Source organism: Eumetopias jubatus, unplaced genomic scaffold, assembly GCF_037043125.1.
Source record: "Eumetopias jubatus isolate StellerSeaLion01/CBP00866 unplaced genomic scaffold, mEumJub1_p1.0 scaffold_9, whole genome shotgun sequence".
NCBI classification, from domain to species: Eukaryota; Metazoa; Chordata; class Mammalia; order Carnivora; family Otariidae; genus Eumetopias; species Eumetopias jubatus.
The window spans coordinates 49255111-49273426 of NW_028274815.1; the positions used below are offsets into that span (position 1 = coordinate 49255111).

The 18316-nt window shown below is 46.3% G+C and overlaps 2 protein-coding genes across 4 annotated transcripts in view; one reads left to right on the top strand and one right to left on the bottom strand.

The window, feature by feature from the left end:
• The window catches only part of M1AP (meiosis 1 associated protein), a 65172-nt gene extending 50766 nt beyond the window's left edge, over positions 1–14406 (top strand). The window contains exons 7-9 of one of the 2 annotated variants that reach the window (XM_088026443.1): positions 11697–11903; positions 13004–13148; positions 14155–14406. In XM_088026443.1, the coding sequence (XP_087882569.1) occupies positions 11697–11903; positions 13004–13148; positions 14155–14351 (549 nt within the window). In that variant the 3' untranslated portion in view covers positions 14352–14406. The remainder of the gene's footprint in view (positions 1–11696; positions 11904–13003; positions 13149–14154) is intronic. The other variant, XM_028116088.2, reaches the window with a different exon arrangement.
• Positions 14407–15452: 1046 nt separating this feature from the next.
• DOK1 (docking protein 1) lies at positions 15453–18305 on the bottom strand. Of its 2 annotated transcripts, XM_028116348.2 has the most exons (5): positions 18214–18305; positions 17598–17897; positions 17336–17429; positions 16950–17134; positions 15453–16706 (listed from the first exon to the last, which is right to left on the bottom strand). In XM_028116348.2, exons 1-5 carry the CDS (start codon positions 18271–18273, stop codon positions 15894–15896), a joined length of 1452 nt encoding a protein of 483 aa, XP_027972149.2. In that variant the 5' UTR covers positions 18274–18305; the 3' UTR covers positions 15453–15893. The 2 variants fall into 2 exon arrangements, with proteins under 2 accessions (XP_027972149.2, XP_027972150.1); XM_028116349.2 differs by lacking the exons at positions 16950–17134; positions 18214–18305 and having other exon boundaries at positions 17598–17690.
• Positions 18306–18316: the final 11 nt, after the last annotated feature.

Consider the following 18316-nt stretch of genomic DNA (forward strand, 5'->3'; position numbering starts at 1 on the left):
TCTCAAATAAATGAATAAAATCTTTAATCTAAAAAAAGACATATTTTAGAGAGACAGTCAGAACTTGGTGAAGGACTGGATGTAGGGAGTGAGGAAGAGGAAGGTATCAAATAACTGCTTGGTTTCTGATTCGAATATCTAAGTGTGTGCCCATTTCCTGAAATGGAAAAAAATAAAAGAGCTTAGGAACACTTAGAAAAGAGCATGAAACACTTGGAAAACAAAATAAAACTGCAAATATAATCGAGGACAGGTCTAACTGCGAGTGGGAATAGAGGAACAGTTTGACCTAGTAGCATATGGGTGATCAGACCAGCACAGCAATGTGTCTCTTTCACTATCAGAAGTAGGCTTCTTTTTTCCTGTTTCAAAGCCCACACTCCCTTTTAGGCCCACGCACAGAGTTCCTGTTTCCTATCTGAAGAACACGCATGCCCTGTCTTTGCAGAGCAGAGACAACAGATATATCCTGACCGTCAGAGCCCAAGAGCTCAGTTGACTATTTACTCTACCCTATCCTCAGGATCTGAGAGATGTTACATCACTCAGGAAGAATTTCCCTCAAGTGGCTTCCCTACATTCTTATAGTACATGATATTTTAAACAGACATTTGCATTTTAATGCACTGCTAGAAGGAGTGTAAATTTTCTGGAAAATGATAACTACTTCAAAACTTTACTTTGATTGCTGGGAGTGTATGTAGCACAGGAAAACAATCAGCAGAGGGAGCACAGGTATATACACCAACATGCTTATCTCATTGTTCTTTACAGTGGTAAAGAATTCAAACAACCGAAATGTCCTAAACAGAGAAATGGTTAAATCAAAATAAGGGAAGGGTTATGGGAACAACAATTCAGCCAAACAATGAAGTATTTTGTAGCCATTAAAAATAAGGATGGGGGGGCACCTGGGTGGCTCAGTCGTTAAGCGTCTCCCTTCGGCTCAGGTCATGATCCCAGGGTCCTGGGATGGAGCCCCGCATCGGGCTCCCTGCTCCACGGGAGGCCTACTTCTCCCTCTCCCACTCTCCCTGCTTGTGTTCCCTCTCTGGCTGTGTCTGTCTCTGTCAAATAAATAAATAAAATCTTAAAAAAAAAATAAGGATGGGAAAGAGTATTCTATTCCCTCCTGGCTTACATATATAAATCAGACTCTTCGTGCCTCTGAATTTGACATTTGAGCATCTAATATTTATTTATTTATTTATTCATTCATTCATTCACTCATTCATTCATTAACAAATATATATTGAGCACTATATGCCAGCTACTATTCTAAAGGTCAAAGAGACTCTTATTTATCACTTCTCTATCATGGAAATTCACAATTATGTGGTTGACCCATCACTAATAGATTACTCATGATTTGGAGCACTTACTAGGGGCTAGTCACTTAACCAAGTGCTTTGCATGCTTTATCTCACTTAATCCTCACAGTAATTCTGTGAGATAGGGATTGTTGTCCCCATTTTTACACATGTAGAAGACTGAAGTCCATAGAGATCAAGTGACTTACCAAAAGTCACATAGCTACCAAAGTGGCCAAGTCAGAATTTGAACCTAATTCATTGACTACAAAGCCTATGCTTTTAACTTCCTTGCTAAATTCCCTACTCGAGATGTAGCCAGATAAACACAGCCTACAACCCTGATGCTGATTCTCCCTTCATTTAACACCCCGGGCTTTGTACTTCACTGGACTTGAATTCACTTAAGGTGATGGGGTACTGTAATAGCTCCTCACCCATCTTGCGTTACTGTTGTCTCTACTCTGTGTTTGTTCCACATCAGATTAAAGAACACTCTCCTTTTCTGGAAAAGACAGAAGCAAAACGGTGTCTGAATGGCTCTTCCTTCTTTGCTTTTCACATGACATATCCAAGCAGCAAAAATCCTAAAAGGCAGTGTGTTATAGAGGGGAGAATTCCCCACAAGCCTCTTCTGTTGCATTCAACAACAAATCTTTCTCCAGTACCTACTATGTGACAAGACCTTATTTAGAGTTTGAACCTCTCTGATCCTATATTTACAAGTTTTCAGCACTTCTCTAACTCCTTGGTTTTCTAGTCTTTCTTATACCTTTTTCATATGTTCTTTTAGAATCTGATGTCCTCAGCTCCCTGTGTAACTCTAGTCTTGTTTCTTACTGTGATGTTTTCCCTCCAGCTAACTTCCCATTCTGACTTCTGTCTTTCTGTTAATAGCAGTGCCACCATTGTCTGCTCACCCAGGCTTGAAACCTCAGTGACCTCCAGCCTTCTTGTCCTTTACACCTACTTCATCACTAAGTCATATCAGTTTTCTTCTCATGAGTTGTAACTGTCCTTTCCTTTCTGTCCCCACTGTTTATTCTCACCAAGGCTTCTTCAGTAAACTCCTAACTAGTTTCCCTACCTCCAATCCCTCCCTCTTCTAATTTGCCCTGTTTGTTAGACGCCGTTAATCTTCCTGAAGCACTCCCCTGACTGCCACATGTTTTTCGGAGGTGCCAATACCCAGCGACATAAGCCTTGCCTGTTCTCTCCCCGTAGCATCTGCTGCATGTTTTTCTCCTCTCCATTCTTATCATCACCATCCTAGTTCAGAGTCTGTTTACCTCTTCCCTGTAATGTTGCAATAATCTCTTGTCTCAGTGCCTTTAGTGTTTCCCTTCCCAGTCCATTTTATATACTGCCACCAGTTTAATCTTCTTGAGACACAGCACTGATCCTGCCACTCTTCAGCTTAAAGATATTTTGTGGCTTATAATTGATTATACTTTAAAGTCCATATTCCTTAGCCGGTATTCAGACTCTAGTCCATCTCCCATCATTCCCTTTCACGCACCATAGAGTCCAGCCAAATTAATATACAAACTTTAAATTGCCACACCTTTGAACCTTTGTTCATATTGTCCCTTCTCCTCTCTCACCATATGTTCAAACCCTCCCCCATCCTGAAAAACTCAGCTCAAATGGTACTTCTGCAATGAGGTCTTTCTGGATCCCTTTATTTATCATTAGACCTTTGTGTGGTCTATTTTCTTTTTAGGGAAAAGAATATTTCTTATTAGTTTTTCAAATATATGATCTTATGATTTGGGTTAAAGTCTATGATATAAGTCTGACTACCCAGACTCCAGGATAACAGGATTGCCTCTTCCTGGCATTTCTACCATTTTTCCATTTTACCAACTAATTTCTCAGCCTTAATCAAAGTTAAGTTCAGAGTAGAAATTCTCCCTTTGTTACCTCTCTTGTTGGGGAGTCAAGGCAAGGAAGCTTTCTAATCTATTGTGGTAAAACGTAGATTGTATTGCCCATGAAAAGCATGGGCTTCAGAATCAGATGGCGCTAGGTTCCTGACAGCTTCATTATTTCCCAACTGTGTGAATTCAGGTAACATATTTAACCTCTCTATGCAACAGTATATTCATTTATTTGAAACCTTAACAAACCTAGTGGCCCCATTTGGCTAATCTCTGCATAAATGGTACACAAAGAAGCACTATCCAGAGGCCAAAAAGTAATTTTAAAATTTATTTGTACTTTCAAAGAACACCAAAGAGGAAATAGTTCATAACCCACAATGACATTTCTCAAATATTCTTCCTTCACTCCTCAATTATGTCTAACCAGGAGCTATTCCAAGAGCCTTTCACACATACACACACACACGCACGCACGCACGCATGCAAATAAAACTCTGTCTACATCACCAGTCCCTGTTCCTCTACCTTCTTCCATCTATCAGCTATATACATATTCTATAGATTGGCTTAATCCCTCTAACATAGTCTGCCTCCCCCTCAGGTCCTGTCTCTCTCTTCCTATTTAAAACATCCAGGAATAGAATTCACAAGGCTTCTCCTTTTGTGAGTAGAAGTAGAGTGGGGGAGAATGAAAAAAGGGGAGAAGGTGCATGACAGACACACATTAGTAACTCTTGTCCCTGTCACATGTTAAATAGAGACAACAGGATATATCTCATAGTTTTTAAGATGATTAAATAATATTGCAAGTTTAAAGCACCTAGCTTATGTCTGGCATATGATTTGCATGTGGTGGTTGGTTAGCAGTTCTATGATTTACATTTGTTTCTTTTTTTTAATAGATTCTAATTCTCTGGAGATATTCTCCATTTTTTCACCTATTTTTTTTAAAGATTTTATTTATTTATTTGTCAGAGAGAGAGAGCATAAGCAGGGAAGCGGCAGACAGAGGGAGAAGCAGGCTCCCTGCTGAGCAAGGAGCCCAATGTGGGACTCAGTCCCAGGACCCTGGGATCATGACCTGAGTCCAAGGCAGACACTTAACTGACTAAGCCACTCACATGTCCCTTTTTCACCTATTTTCTTGAACATACTAATCATAGCTATTTTAAAGTTCTTGTATGCCGATCCCAATACCTGGATCACCTGTGGCTTTTTTTTTTTTTTTTTTTTGCTCTCTTTTTTTCTTCTGATTTTCAGACATGTGGTCCTGTCTTTTGGTGCACCTGGTAATATTCTAATGAAAGATGTTCAGTGTGTCTAAATAAATCGCGGAGGCTCCAGTTGGTATTCCTCTAGAGAGGGTCCATCCTTACCTGCATTATGCAGATAGAGTGATGGCACATCATCTTATTCTACTCAGAAGCTGTACTGAGTCCAGGCTGGACTGCAGTCCTACTAAGGCTCCATCTGCCCCGGGTTTGCTCCTGGCCTTCCAGGATTTTCCCCTGAAACCTGGTATATTATGTGCATCCCCTTCCCTTCGACAACCCCAACTCTAATCACTCTATCCCGAGTCTGTTAAAATACACTGCTTCTAAAGACTTTCTCTTAGGCGTTTTTGCCTCCTGCTCCATGTAGCCCCCATATTTGGTAAATGTGCTGAGTGAAAAATTGGTTTGAGCACCCACCCCACCCCTGGCTGGTCTCCACCAAAAGATCTGCTGGTTTCTCTGTTCCCTTGCAAGTGCCTCAGCGTATGCAAATCCTAGATTCTCAGCTCCCACCTGCTCTCCCTCCAACTCAGAATCAACGTGCACCCTCAGGGTAAAAGCAGTTGCAGTAATTTCCTCATCTCTCTGGATTCTTCCCTCTCCAGAAACTTAGCTACCTCTCATTTTCATTGTCTCAGCACCTCCTCACTGCCTTCAGACAAATGGTTTCTGTATATTCCAGCTTTTCTAGTTCTAGGCAAGAGAACCAGTGTGCCTCTGGCCATTCCATCCCACTCAGATGTAGAAGGAGATGCTTATTTAATGTTCATTCATCCCCCACTTCACACCCCTTATTCAGCTAGACAGCCTGTAATACATTTTCTGGTACAGCCAGTTGGCTGGCTCCACCAAGTTCTCATTTTCAGGTTCCTGGGTTTCCTTACAACTATAAGCATAGCTCAGTTCATTCAATGCTGTCTCTTTCTCTGCCCCCTTCTTTTATAGTAGTTCTTCTGAACAAAATCCACACTGCCATAATTAAATTCTAATCCTTAGCCCACCAGTCCTCATCAACTATAAATGTTGTGTAAATTTTCTAATTACACTTTATACATGCTCTAAATCTTAGTCGACTACAGCCTTAAATGTAGTTCCATCCCCTGATTTTCTTATGTGAGAATTGACTGTTATATCTTTCCATCCTCTTCATAGATTATTTTGTTTTATTTGAGTATTTTACTTCCTTTTCCTCAGAAGAATATCACTTCATCAGATAAGCAAGGCTCTTGATAAACCCGTTCCCTGGCCCTTCCTGAAAGATGTGTGCCATCCATCCATTCCCATAAATTTCACTCTTAGATCAATCCAGACCACAAGAGAACAATGTGTTTTTACTTCATTCTCTGGAACTTTTATAGATCTATATCTAAGAATTATACATTACTTTTAATTTCACAAAATTTAGTAAATATTATCTAATAATTATTCAATATATTTTTGTTAAAAAAGTTAACACTTCATGGTGCCTATTATTTGCCTGAAGCAGTTCTAAAGACTTCACAAATATTAATTTATATAATCTCCATAACCATCTGTTGAAGTAGGAATGATTATCTTTTTTCTTTACAAATGAAGAAATTGAGGCCCAGAGAGGTTAAATAGTTTTCCAAGATTACACAGCTAGTAAATGGTAGAGCAAGGATGGAATCCAGAAAGGTTGACTCCAGGACCCAAACTCTTAACCACTCTATAACCATATGAAGTTCATTATCATATTGATTGCAGGAGTTCTCTGAAATACATCCACTCCTCAGTAAGGATCCATAAGATAACTTCTCAAACACTTTTATCAGGAAAAGCTGTGGAGCTCCCTTTTAGCAAAAGTGGGTGGTTTGCATTTCTCTGAGCTTACCTAATCTTGGCTCTTTTATTGCCCTTATTTTTCCTTTGTCCAATCCCTTGTGTATTTTATCTTTTTTGTATTGTTGCATTTTTCTAAACTGGCATAACTGCTTTGTGGAATGTGGTAGAGAATGAATGAATGAATGAATGAATGAATAAATAAATAAATAAATAAAATTAATTTTTCTAAGTATTTATGGGATGAATTTATCCATCACCAGGAACACATAATTTCAATTGCCAAATCCTACTGTGTAGTCCCAGTTATGTAGCTAATGACTCACTTTCCACATCCTCATTTCTCTTACAAAGTCATGTCTGTATGAACTAGAAAAAGAAATGAAAATACCACCTAGGTCTTTCAATTTCCTACTTAAAATGTCAGAGTCTCTTGAGACACATTCCAGAGCTTTACAGGCCATGTCTGCCCTAATTGGTCACAGGAGTGACAGAATTCAAGCCAGGATGTGTCCAGCAGGAGAGTAACTACATAGGCAATGACCTGGTTGGGTGGGGAAATGGAAAGTCCTTGGTTACATTAGGCAAAGAGTCAAGAACAAGAATCCAAGCTGAGAGTGGGGTGATAGCAGGTCAGGAGCTATTAAAAAAAAAAAAAAAAACAGAATGAAGTTAGAGTGTTGGGCTGCAGGGGAAACAGACAGATGCTAGAACAGACAGCAGGCTAACATGGAATCTTTGGGCTTCTTGTGACCCAGCCTTGTCTGTTTCTCTTGCTTCACCTTTTACCATGCCCCTTCCATTCTTTATTCCAGTCACACTAATAAATTGCTAAATGTACCCCAAATATGCCAAACTGTTCCACACCTCCGTACCTTTTTTTTCATGCTTCTTCCTTTCTTTTGCCTCTACCTGACAAGTATCTACCCATTTTTTCCAGATTCTGCTTAAATACCTTCACTAGGAAGCTATTCCTGCCCCCACCACAGCCTGCCCCCACTCATTTTTTTGCCCTTTACCCACCCATGTACCTGGTTCTCACATATATCTTGACCTTCACAGCAGTGGTAAAGGGTATGAGGGTGTACCTTAGCATTCTGATGTGAGAAATGTCATATTGTATTTTTTTCTAACCCAAGTTTAGAAAATATTAATCCCCAAGAACTAGGATGTTGACACACCCAGTCTTTATGAGCGCCTCTCCCTGACTCATACTTAAAATCCTAGAGCCCTAATAGTCCAGAAAATGTGGAAAATGGCCCTCTGGTCTTCAATACACCTCCAGTACAATGTTGAATAGAATTGGCAAGAGCAGACATCTTTGTCTTGTTCCTGACTTCAGGGGCAAAGCATCTGGTCTTTCATCACCACTTATAATGTTAGCTGTGGGATTTTTGTAGAGCTCTTTGTCAGGTTAAGTTCCACTCTGTTTCTCATTTGTTCATGAAAGGGTTTTGGATTTTATCAAATGCTTTTTCTGCATGCATTGAGATGATTATGTAGTTTTTGTCCTTTATTCTAGAAACATGGTGTATTACATTGTTTGAGTTTTGGGTATTAAACCAACCTTGCATTCCTGGGATAAATCCCACATGGTTGTGATATATATAGTTGATCCTTGAACAACGTAGGGGGCTAGGGGTACCAACCTCCCATGCAGTCAAATCCATGTATAACTTTTGACTTCCCAAAAACTAATTGCTGAATTTGGTCCCAGGACATCATATTGATGGCAGACCAAGGAAGTGCCAGTTTGGTGAGATTAAAAGATTTTACCTGCTATAATAAATTCCCATCCATCCTGGCAAGGCCTGTATCAGTGTCATTAAACTTGTCCTTTCTACTTCTGTCTCCCCATTAGCTATACCCTCTTCCTTTCCTTTGCTATCTGTAAAGGACCCCTTTGGCTGCAACTAACAGACCAACCCAACTCTAACTTAAGTACGAGTTTATTTTTCTGATATAACAAGAAATGTGGGGACAGACAGTTCTGAGACTGATCAGGATCTTTGCCTTTTTCCACTGCAGCCCCCATAGCAAATGTACTCCATCCTTATGCCTGTTCCTCCTGGGCCTATCGTGCCTTAAGACCAAGCCCTATCCTAGGGAAAAGGAGTACAGTCAAGAGGCAAAAAGCCTGCCATCATATTACAAAGTTTTTCCAGAAGTCTCACACAGCAACTTCTGCTTATGTCTCATCATTTAAATCTAGGTCACATGTCACCCCAGACCAATCACTGAAAAACTGAAAAATGTGTAGAGAGAAGGGAGAGGGGAAGGGAGGGTAGTAGCTGGTCAACCAACAGTGGTTACCGCGCCTTCTTTCCCAGCCTTAGGAATTAGAAGTTAGGGCAGAGGTAGGGGAGAATGAGCTTGGAATATGGCATGCCCTTCAACTCTGCCCCTGTCCATACCTGTTCTAAACATAATCAGTCCCCACCTTCTAAAATCTAAGCTCCCTAGCACCTTCTGTAGCAAACACAACAAATACAGATACATTTTTACCTGCTTTCTGGTAAATTCAGCATCTAACTCATTCTCCTTATTTTAGAATTAGCAAAGGGGTACCTGGCTGGCTCAGTCGGTACAGCATGTGACTCTTGATCTTGGGGTTGTGAGTTCAGGCCCCATGTTGGGTGTAGAGATTACTTAAAAATAAAATATTTTTTAAAAGATTTCATCTTATTTCTTTTTATTTATTTGATAGAGAGACAGCACGAGAGGGAACACAAGCAGGGGGAGTGGGAGAGGGAGAAGCAGGCTTCCCGCGGAGCAGAGAGCCGGATGCGGGGCTTGATCCCAGGACCCTGGGATCATGACCCGGGCCGAAGGCAGACACTTAACGACTGAGCCACCCAGGCACCTCTTAAAAATAAAATCTTAAAAAATAGAATTAGCAAAAACAGATTTTGTCATCTGCCATCATTAAGCATTGTTCGATTTGAAGACCCCAAAAGCTAGTGTTCTGTGACATCTCCATGTCTTTTCGCAGCCTCGTATACCTGCCCTGGCAGCTAAACATTTCCATCACAGGTACAACTGCCTGTACCTACAAGTCAACCCATGACCTGGGTAACATGTTCAAGCTTGGATCCTGGACTTCAGATCTCTAGTGCCATTAATCACTATCCAGATAGGAAAGGGTTAGAAATTCAGAGTCCAAAATAAGGACCTTAAAATTCAACTTCCCTATCTCTCACTTTCCCCAAATGTTCCTGGGAATTACAGATTAATATATTTATCAAACTCTAACAAGTGCATTTGCCTCTCTTCCTTCCAGAGCCTTCTGCTTACCTCTCTGTAAACCAGCCCAGAGGTTCTAAAGCATTCTGTAAAATCCTTTCAACTTGATCTCTTGCCAGTCCTCTGATATTCCACACATCAGGAGTTACTTTTGAGAGGCTTCATTCAATCCTGCATACTATTTCTCTAATAGAAACTTAGCTATTGTCTCAAAATCCATAGGCATAAATTCTAGGGATCATACTTTTTCTGTGTGCAACATTCAGATTTCTTAGTAACCCCACAATATAGCAGTCATGAACTTATTCCATAACACCGAGGTGTAAGAAATGTCACATTGCTTAAAAAAAAAAAGTCCAGGGAGCCTGGGTGGCTCAGTTGGTTGAGCGACTGCCTTCGGCTTGGGTCATGATCCTGGAGTCCTGGGATCAAGTCCCGTACCGGCTCCCTGCTCAGCAGGGAGTCTGCTTCTCCCTCTGACTCCCCCCTCTCGTGCTTTCTCTCTATCTCATTCTCTCTCTCAAATAACTAAATAAAATCTTTAAAAAAAAAAAGTCCAGAAAATGTCCATTGCCATAGTTTAGCCCCCCAGGGACTTGCCACAGTGGCAAGATTTTCTATTCTCTGTGGAGTCTTAGAAGGGTGACCAACCACCCCCATTCGCCCATGACCGAGGGGTTTCCTGGGATGTAAGACTTTCAGTACTAAAAATGGGCAAACCAGAAGAATTGGTCATCCTAAATACTGGACTAACATTAATTTACAAACCTTCCCTTTACTATATTATAAGCTCTCAAGGGGCAAGGAATATGTCTAATGAATTTCTATATACTCATGTCTAGTGCTTGGGACATAACAGGCACTCAATACATTCTTAATAAACTTACAAACAATGCATAAACCAGCGTAAAAATAGAAGATTAAATAATTGTAATAATCCAAACTGATCCACATCAGAAGTTATTTGAGCCAGTTGAAATGGAATGCCCCACCACTTGCTACTTATCCCTTCCAGAGAACATCCCTTCCAGGCTTAAAGAGGCCATGTCCTCAGAGCAGGGGCAAATCTCCCCACACACAAAAACACACCATGATTTCTACATCATCTAGTTACAATTTAATGAATTTGAGAAGGATCAGGTAGACTTCCAATCGCATTTTGGATCCGTTTTTCAAGAAGACAGCACATTACCAAATATAAGCAAAGTGTTAAGAAAGCATAAACTTCTGAAGGTACCTACTACCTGCCCAGCCTACCAGACCTCCTCAGAGTTCTATGCTGCACAAAGTGATGACACTGCTTTTAAGTATCCAGAACCTTCCACACCACCTCCACCCCAGCACATTCCCCCTGGGGTATAACAGTAATGTTACAGCAAGGCTTTTCTTGTTCTTCACTGTGTCACTTTCCACTTGTCTTCCACAAGACACTGATGTTCCTTTATCCCCTAACATCTTTTTTCTTCTGTCTGCCTTTCCTCTCATATCATTTCTTCCAACTTTTTGTATAAGTTAAGAATGGGGTAGAACTAATATGCTTTCTTTCATCTTCTGTAACAGGGAGGCTGTTATGTTTGTGCCAGGTATAAGAATTCTGACCCTTCTTTTTGTCCCGTGATGGACTGAGTTGATCTCAAGGGCCCTGTCCCCCATGCACCTACTCATACCTAAGCTTTTCTCTCCCTGCTCCCTCCTCCTCCTCTCGCTTGGCCGGTGACTTTGACCACCTTCTTAAACCCTTTCTGGGTGTTCCAGGGATATTCCCTAGCCAGCCCACTCTGATCTCAGTTATGCAATACAACCAGATTTTTTTTCACCCTCAAAATAAGACTTGAATTTTCACAACACAAGTCTCTGTTTCAAGACTCTTGTTTTTTTAAGAATTATAATTCTCAAAATTCTACATTTACCACCATCTCTGGGGTGAACACCTACTTCAGGTTAAAGGGCATCTCTTGTCTGTGCATTGTTAACACTTTTGTGTACAACTCCAAGCTGAGAGGAAGAGGGGTACCTTGGGGCACTAGCAACTCAAGCAGGAAGTCCCTCTCTCCCAGGCCAGAGTAAAATGGTTTGGGCCTCCCTGACACGTCCAGAGAAACTTGGGGAAGTCTTGATGGGGATTGATCTTTAAAACATGCCAAAGACTGAAGGTGAACCAGCATTTATATATGTCCTTGTTTCAGAAAAGAGAATGGCTGCTGTTGGCCAAAGGGGAGCCCCTGAGCGGAGGACACAGCCTGAGACAGCCTGCCAACACCTTCTATGTGATTGTGCCATCACGCTCCCCTACTCTGCTGGTGAAGGCAGTGGCCACTCGGGAACTGATGCTGCCCAGCGCCTTCCCCCTGCTGCCTGAGAACCCACCTGATGACAGCCTTAAGATTGTGGAGGCACGTGGAGCTCAGATATCATGGGACAGACAGAGGGAGAGAAGAGTTGGGAGTTGGAGAAAGGGATGAGGGAGAGCAGCAAGCCTGTGGGGGAAAGGACTGGGAAGCAGAGGGAGAAGTGGTTGTGCCAAAAAGGTGGTGGAAGGTCAGTAATGTGTGTCTGTGTGATGGTGTGTTACCACAGGTCTTTCTCTGCATTGTGTGTGTGCAGATGTGGGTACCTGTTTGTATGCATCTATTTTTGTTTGTTGAGGAAAAGGTAGCCAATGTAGGCATCCAGGATAGGAAGGGCTTCAAAATGAGACTCCCAGCCAACAGAGGGAACTGCGGTGCTGGCCATTTTCTCTCCCTTCTCCCGCTCCTCCCCCTCCTCCTCCTCTCTTCCTTGGATCTGGATTCTGGATTTCCTCTGCCAGCCTCCCCTGGCTGAGGGCAGGAGGAGGGGCTCTGGGCAGGGAGAACTGGAACCACATCACTGCTGGATCACTGGCTTATGTGCAGAGAGGACAGAGCCTGGGATTGTGTTCTTGCCTTGGCGGCCATGGGCATACGGAGAGAGGTGGGCACAAGTGGCCATGGCTCGCTCAATGTCTCACTTCGGGGCCAGTGGTTCCTGGCACAGGATATTGTGGCCGGAAAACCTGACTGCTCAGGAATGCTGTGCTTGTGTGTCCTCAGGCTATGCTCACCTCACAGGCCAGGCGGAGAACTCAGTGTACTCGACCAGCGTACTGTGAGCACCCCCAGGCCTTGGACACCCCCTCCCTCACAGCCATGCACAGTGGATCCCTTGTAACCCTCACAGCATTCCAGCCCCTCTCAGAATTCCATGACACACTTTTTGGGGCCAGCCTATTCCACGTCCCTAACCACTCAAGGTTGCACCTACTTGTTATACTCTTGCCAGAACCGTACATCATCACAAGCACTCAGATCTGGGGGCCAGGACACCCAATGGGACCCACATCTATTTCAGTCTTCAGTGAAGCGCTGGGTCTTCACACCTCCTCCAGCCTCTCACACTCCAAGTTTTCTACCTGACATCTTGTGTTCTGTGACCTCAAGTTCCTTGGGTAAGCCTCCTCTTCTCTCTTCATCAGAGCGTGCTGGACAGCCTGGAACTAGAGCCCATCTACAACCCCTTGCAGGCTTGGAGCCACCTGTACTCACATCTGAGCAACACCTTTATCAAGCCTCAGGGCCGGCTCCACCCAAGCTGGGAGAGCCGGGCCCTGAGAAAGGTACTCTCCCTACTCCCTACTCTTCTTCTTCCCCATTACACCCAGAGAGAGCCCTCCTACCCCATCCTCAACTCCCCTCTCCCCAAAGTCAAGGGAGTAGCCCACTGCCCTCGGTTCTGTGCCACCCTCCCCCCCCCCCCCCCCCCCGCCCCGTGGAGGGGAGAACCAAGCCAACAGCGGAAGAAGAAAAAGACCAGCACTTTGCCCTAGACAAAGGAAGTTACAACCCCTGCCCAGTAGGGATGCTTCTCTGCCTGGGCACTGGGTATTTACATATGATAATGTTTCGGTATCTTAACTGTAGCACTTAACTCATTAGTCATTTAACAAACCATTGTCCCACTAAGCAAACTGACAGCACCGAGACCACAACTTCTGTTTAAAGAAGAGGCTAAATGGAAGGTGGAAAAAGAAATGTCCAAAGGGAAGGAAATTAGCATTTACTGAACACCAGCCATTTGCCAGGTTTTGTGACAAGTGCTTTCACATATGTCTTTCTCATTTAATCCTCACAGCGTCCCTGCAAGGTAAGTGTTAATGCTCATTGTACAGATGAGGAAAAGGAGGCTGACCAGGGTTAGTCAACTGGAGTCAGGGCTTTAGCAATAAGAGTTAAAGAGAGAAAAGGAATTGAGAGTGGAGTTATTTTTATGAAATTCATATTCTATAATATTTCCCTTTGTCCCTATTAATCTTTTCCTAGTTTCTCAGTAACAGAACTTTAGAAACTCCTGCTTTGCCTTAGCCGAAGTTATAAAAGAAAGATCTTTCCAAACTGCAGTCCCTCTAGAGATGGGAGAAGAGCCCTCCACAAGTTAGCTGGTGCGCAACCTAACCGAGGAGGGACACTCGGCCGGGAGCGGGCACTGTGGGGGCGAGCCCAGGGGACTCCGCTGCCCTGGGCCTTGAGGCTAGGGCTCAAGGGATGGAACACAGGAGGGAGTGAGGGTAGGAGAACCCAGGAACAGGACAGGAGGTCAGCAACCGTGGCCTGGGCTCCAGAGGGGTCGGCTTGCGTTCTTTGCAGGCTGGGCAGTTACAGACAAACCGAGTTCGAGCCACAGTGGCCCCCCTGCCTGTGACTCCAACCCCTGGCAGAGCCCCCCAGATGCCAGCAGCCAGCAAGTCTTCCTCAGAAGCCCTCTTCTGGCCTTCCAAGGAGGAAGTGGGGGAGGAGAAAGAGGAAGAGTATCCCTGGGGGCCCTGAGTCCCCAGCGCCAGAGCCCGGCTGCCCTGCTCAACCACATCCATACGAAGGCTCATGCGGTGAATGGCTTTCCATGGTCAGACTTGCCTTCTGTCCACCTGAGCCTCTGTGAGCTCCAGGTGACTGGGAAACAGAGCCTTCCCCTCCTCTGTCTTCAGTTCTGCTACCGCCCCAGCCCCCGCCACTCAGGCCTAGAAGAGACACACCTGAACTTTTTCCTTCTCCAAGCAGGAGTTCATTTCTTTTGGATCATTTGATATCATTAGCACAGATGAAGATTAAATACCCAGTAAATCTCCACTATTGTTAAGAGCATTCCCTGAATTTCTCCTTGTAGTTCCCTGTAAGCAGATAGATGAGGTCAGGTCACCTTTGGGAAACTGGACCTCAGGAGACAAGGACAAGGTTTGCAGAGCTCATGAAAAATAAGTACATTGAAATTTAAGCCTCATTCCGAAGCCTATGCTCTTCCCACTACACCCACCATACAGCAGTTCCCTTCGACCTTCAAACAGAAAAATGGTTGGTGCTTGAGTACCTATAGGTAAAGTGTGTGTGCGTGCATGCGCTTGTGTGCGTGTGTATATGCGCACGCACGTGTGTATTTGTGTGTGTTGGGGCAGGTGGTGTCATATAGCTGAGAGCAGGAGGAAAAGATGGTGTGAAAAAGACCTATTGCCTTCCTATTCTCTCCCCATGCCTGTCCACCTTTCTGTTGGCCCTCTCCATCCATGGAATAACTACCATTTATAAAATGCTTAATCGGTGCTTCAGACTGCACTAAGTACTTGAGAAACTTAACTCTTTTCACACAAACAACCCTGTGAAGTAGACCCTGTTGTTGGGTTTTCCCATTTTACAAAGGGGCATTGAGGGAAACTGAGGGTTACAGATGTTATACAACTCACCCAGTGTCCCAGAGACAGGCTCAAGCCCAAGTGGGCCTGACTGGACCACCGAGGCTCTCACCCACCACAATGCTCAACTCACCTCCCTGGGACCCCTTCCTCCTTCTGTGGCCCCCCATACATTCTCCTGACCCCCTCCACACCCACCCAGCACACCGTGTCCCTTCTGTGACTATTCACACACATAGACCTCTTAAACCCAAGCTGACTTTAATGAGAATAAACTTCTTGAAATCTAGATCTCTGGCAAAGAACAATGCAGGGGTGAGGATCCAGGCACAGTCCGGCATCACCCTAGAGCCTCCATGCAGGCCCCTCAAACTGCACCAACTCAAACCAAGCACCCCTTTTCATAGACCTGGTCCGGCAGCTGTCCATTCCTTTGGGGAGGTTGACTTGGGGGTGCTGGTCTCTCCCAGGTCCCATCCCTCACCCCTGCCATCTGTCCCACTTCCAGGACGTCTTGAGATTGATCATCCTTCCCTTGATTCCCCTGATCCCTCCCAGGTCCCCTGGACTGGCTTACACAGGATTCTCCAACCCTCTGGTTTCTGCAGGTTCTAATAGATTTCTTTGATCCCGGTGCCACCTCCCCATGGTAGCCCTATCAGCAACCTCAGCCTTGCCCTACCTCTCATGTGGAGCCCTCGGACTTGACCCCGGTCCTGTCAGCCCCTCCTCTAGACAGCTCACAGTCCCAGCTCCCTGAGGTACTGCTTTTCTGGACCTGGCTGTACAGGGCAGTGTCTGAGCTGTGGCCTTTGCTGCCACCACCAGTTAGAGCTCTGGGTTCAGGGAAGGCCAAGCCCCGGGGCTTGGGAGCTGGGAGGGGCTTTGTGCTCCGAGGAGGTGGCACAGCATAGTCATCAGTGGCAGGGTTGTAGGGGAGCTCATAGCCCTCCTCCTTCACCCGAGCCTGGCACCACCAGGCATCCTTGGGCTCCTGAGGCAGGTCGTAAAGGCCCCGGAGAGCAGCTGGGGCCAGGCCCTCAGGTTCATCATAGATGGGGTCTTCTTTGGGGTCCGTCAGCTTGGCCTTCAGCAACTGCTGCTGCACATGCTCGTACAAGCCGCAATAAAGAGGTTTCTTGAACTGTACTCCCTCCCCTGCCCGAGCAGGGGTGCTGTCCTGGGGGTCTGAGTATAGGGAATCCTGGGAAGGGCCTGGAGGAATGCGCAAGGAGTCTAAGGGTTCAGCATACAGGGTGGGAGGGCTGCCCGGGAGCTCCTGAGGGCCAGGCAGGGATGTCAACTTTCCCTCTGCCACTTCTCCTTCCTGGGAATCGGCTTTGAGACTATCCTGCCCTTGACCATCCTTTCCCTGGACCTTCTGCCGGTGAATAGCAGTCTCAACCGCCTGAAAGATGTCATTCCCCTGTGCCGTCTGGAAGGTGAAGGTTCCAGGGCCTGAAGGGCAGCGGCGACCAGCCTCAAAAGAGAACATGACCTGAAGAAGGTGTGGAGGAAAACACATTACCAGGAGCCATGAAAGGAGATGAGTCCCAGGGCCTGGCCTAGTATAGAGGATCTACAAAGAAAAGACTACCTGGGGAGGGAGGTGCGGCCACAGGCTGAGCAAGGAAGGGGTATCCAGAGGACAGAGCTTCCCGCCTTCCTGTCCTGCCCCACCCCACCCACCCCACAGCTACCCCAACCCAGGAAGTCGGGGTTCCCTGACAGCCCCCCGCACCTTGTCCCGGCCATAGCGGCGCAACAGAGTGTAAGGCCAGAAAAGGAGTGGCTCCAGTATCTGACTCTGGGCCCCTACGGTCAAGAGAGTCAGCCTCTCAGCCTCCACCCTCAGCACATAGGAGCCATGCAGGCCACAGCGCTCAGCGGCTTCCGTCCTCTGCACTGTTACCCAGAACTGGGATCCTGGAAGGAATACACAATTAGATTGGTACCCGGCCAGACTGCTAGGTGAAGGCGCTGGGTAGGTGGGGACAGGTTATCCAAGCACTCACTTGGAAACTTCAGGAGCTTCCTACTTCCCCATGGTCCCTGACCCTTTAATCACTCCCTTCCTAGGGACACCCTTCCTTTCCACCCCATCCCTGCCCAGGCTCAGGCGTCTACCTTCCCAGGTGGGGCTATACAGCGAGTTCTCCAGCATCTCCAGGGCAGAAAGCTTGGGTGGGTTCTCCGCAGGCGCCAGAGCCCAGCTGCCTTTCTGGGGTAAGGAGAGAGAGTATCGAGGACCCTGCAATTCCCTCACCAGTGCTGCCAGGGTCCGAGCCAGCCCAGGCCCTCTGCTGCTGTAACCGCCCCCACCTCGAGTCGCCTCCTGGGCCCAGTGCGTTTCGCCCCAGCCCCTCGCGGGCAGCCCCGGCCCGCTCACCGGAAAGGCATTTCGGCACAGTGTTTGCACCCAGGCGGCGCTGGACGGCGCGTCCGCCGCCAACAGGTGGGAGCGCTGCGCGGTGTCCAGGCGGAAAGCTGCGGCGCCAGGCTCTGGGGGGCTCTCCACCGCCACGGGGACCACGCTCACACACTCCGCCAGACGGATCACCTTGCAGTCCAGGCGGCGCGAGCCCCCTCGGCCCCCTCCGGAGCTCGACCCCTTGTGGTCAAAGAACTCGAGCCGCGCTACGCCGTGGGGACTGGCAGGATAGAGTACCGCCCAGGTCTTCCTCCACCTCTGGGAAGAGAGAGCGAGACGCTGGGAAGGGAGTGGGCGAGCACCGGCGCAGGCCGATTTCGGGTCTGCAGCTTCCCGGCCGGGGGCGAAATTCCCCGAGAAGAATGCAGCTCCGTCTCCGCAGGACCAGAGAGGGCGTACCGCGAGGCCAGCGGACCTTCTCCGGAGCGTGCAATCAACTTCGCGGGAACGTCATAGGGTTCTTCAGCTCCCGGCCCGCGCTCCAACCCGCTGCCACCCCCTCCCTCCCTCCCTCTGGGCTCTACAGCCCACTCCTAAGTCTGATGGAGTTCCGCAACCCCTGCCCCCCGACTACCTTGGTACCGAAACGCTGACTTTGCAAAAAGAGCGGCCCTTCCATCACAGCTCCGTCCATGGCCCCCGGCGCTTCCTTCCGCGCTTCCTGACCCTGCGGGCTA

Excerpts from the sequence above, each read along its gene's own strand:
- DOK1 (XM_028116348.2), bottom strand. The coding sequence starts at position 18,273 with ATGGACGGAGCTGTGATGGAAGGGCCGCTCTTTTTGCAAAGTCAGCGT. Across the intron at positions 17,430-17,597 it reads TGTGCCGAAATGCCTTTCCG|AAAGGCAGCTGGGCTCTGGC; the intron begins GTGAGCGGGCCG and ends TCCTTACCCCAG. Across the intron at positions 16,707-16,949 it reads GCCGCTATGGCCGGGACAAG|GTCATGTTCTCTTTTGAGGC; the intron begins GTGCGGGGGGCT and ends CACCTTCTTCAG.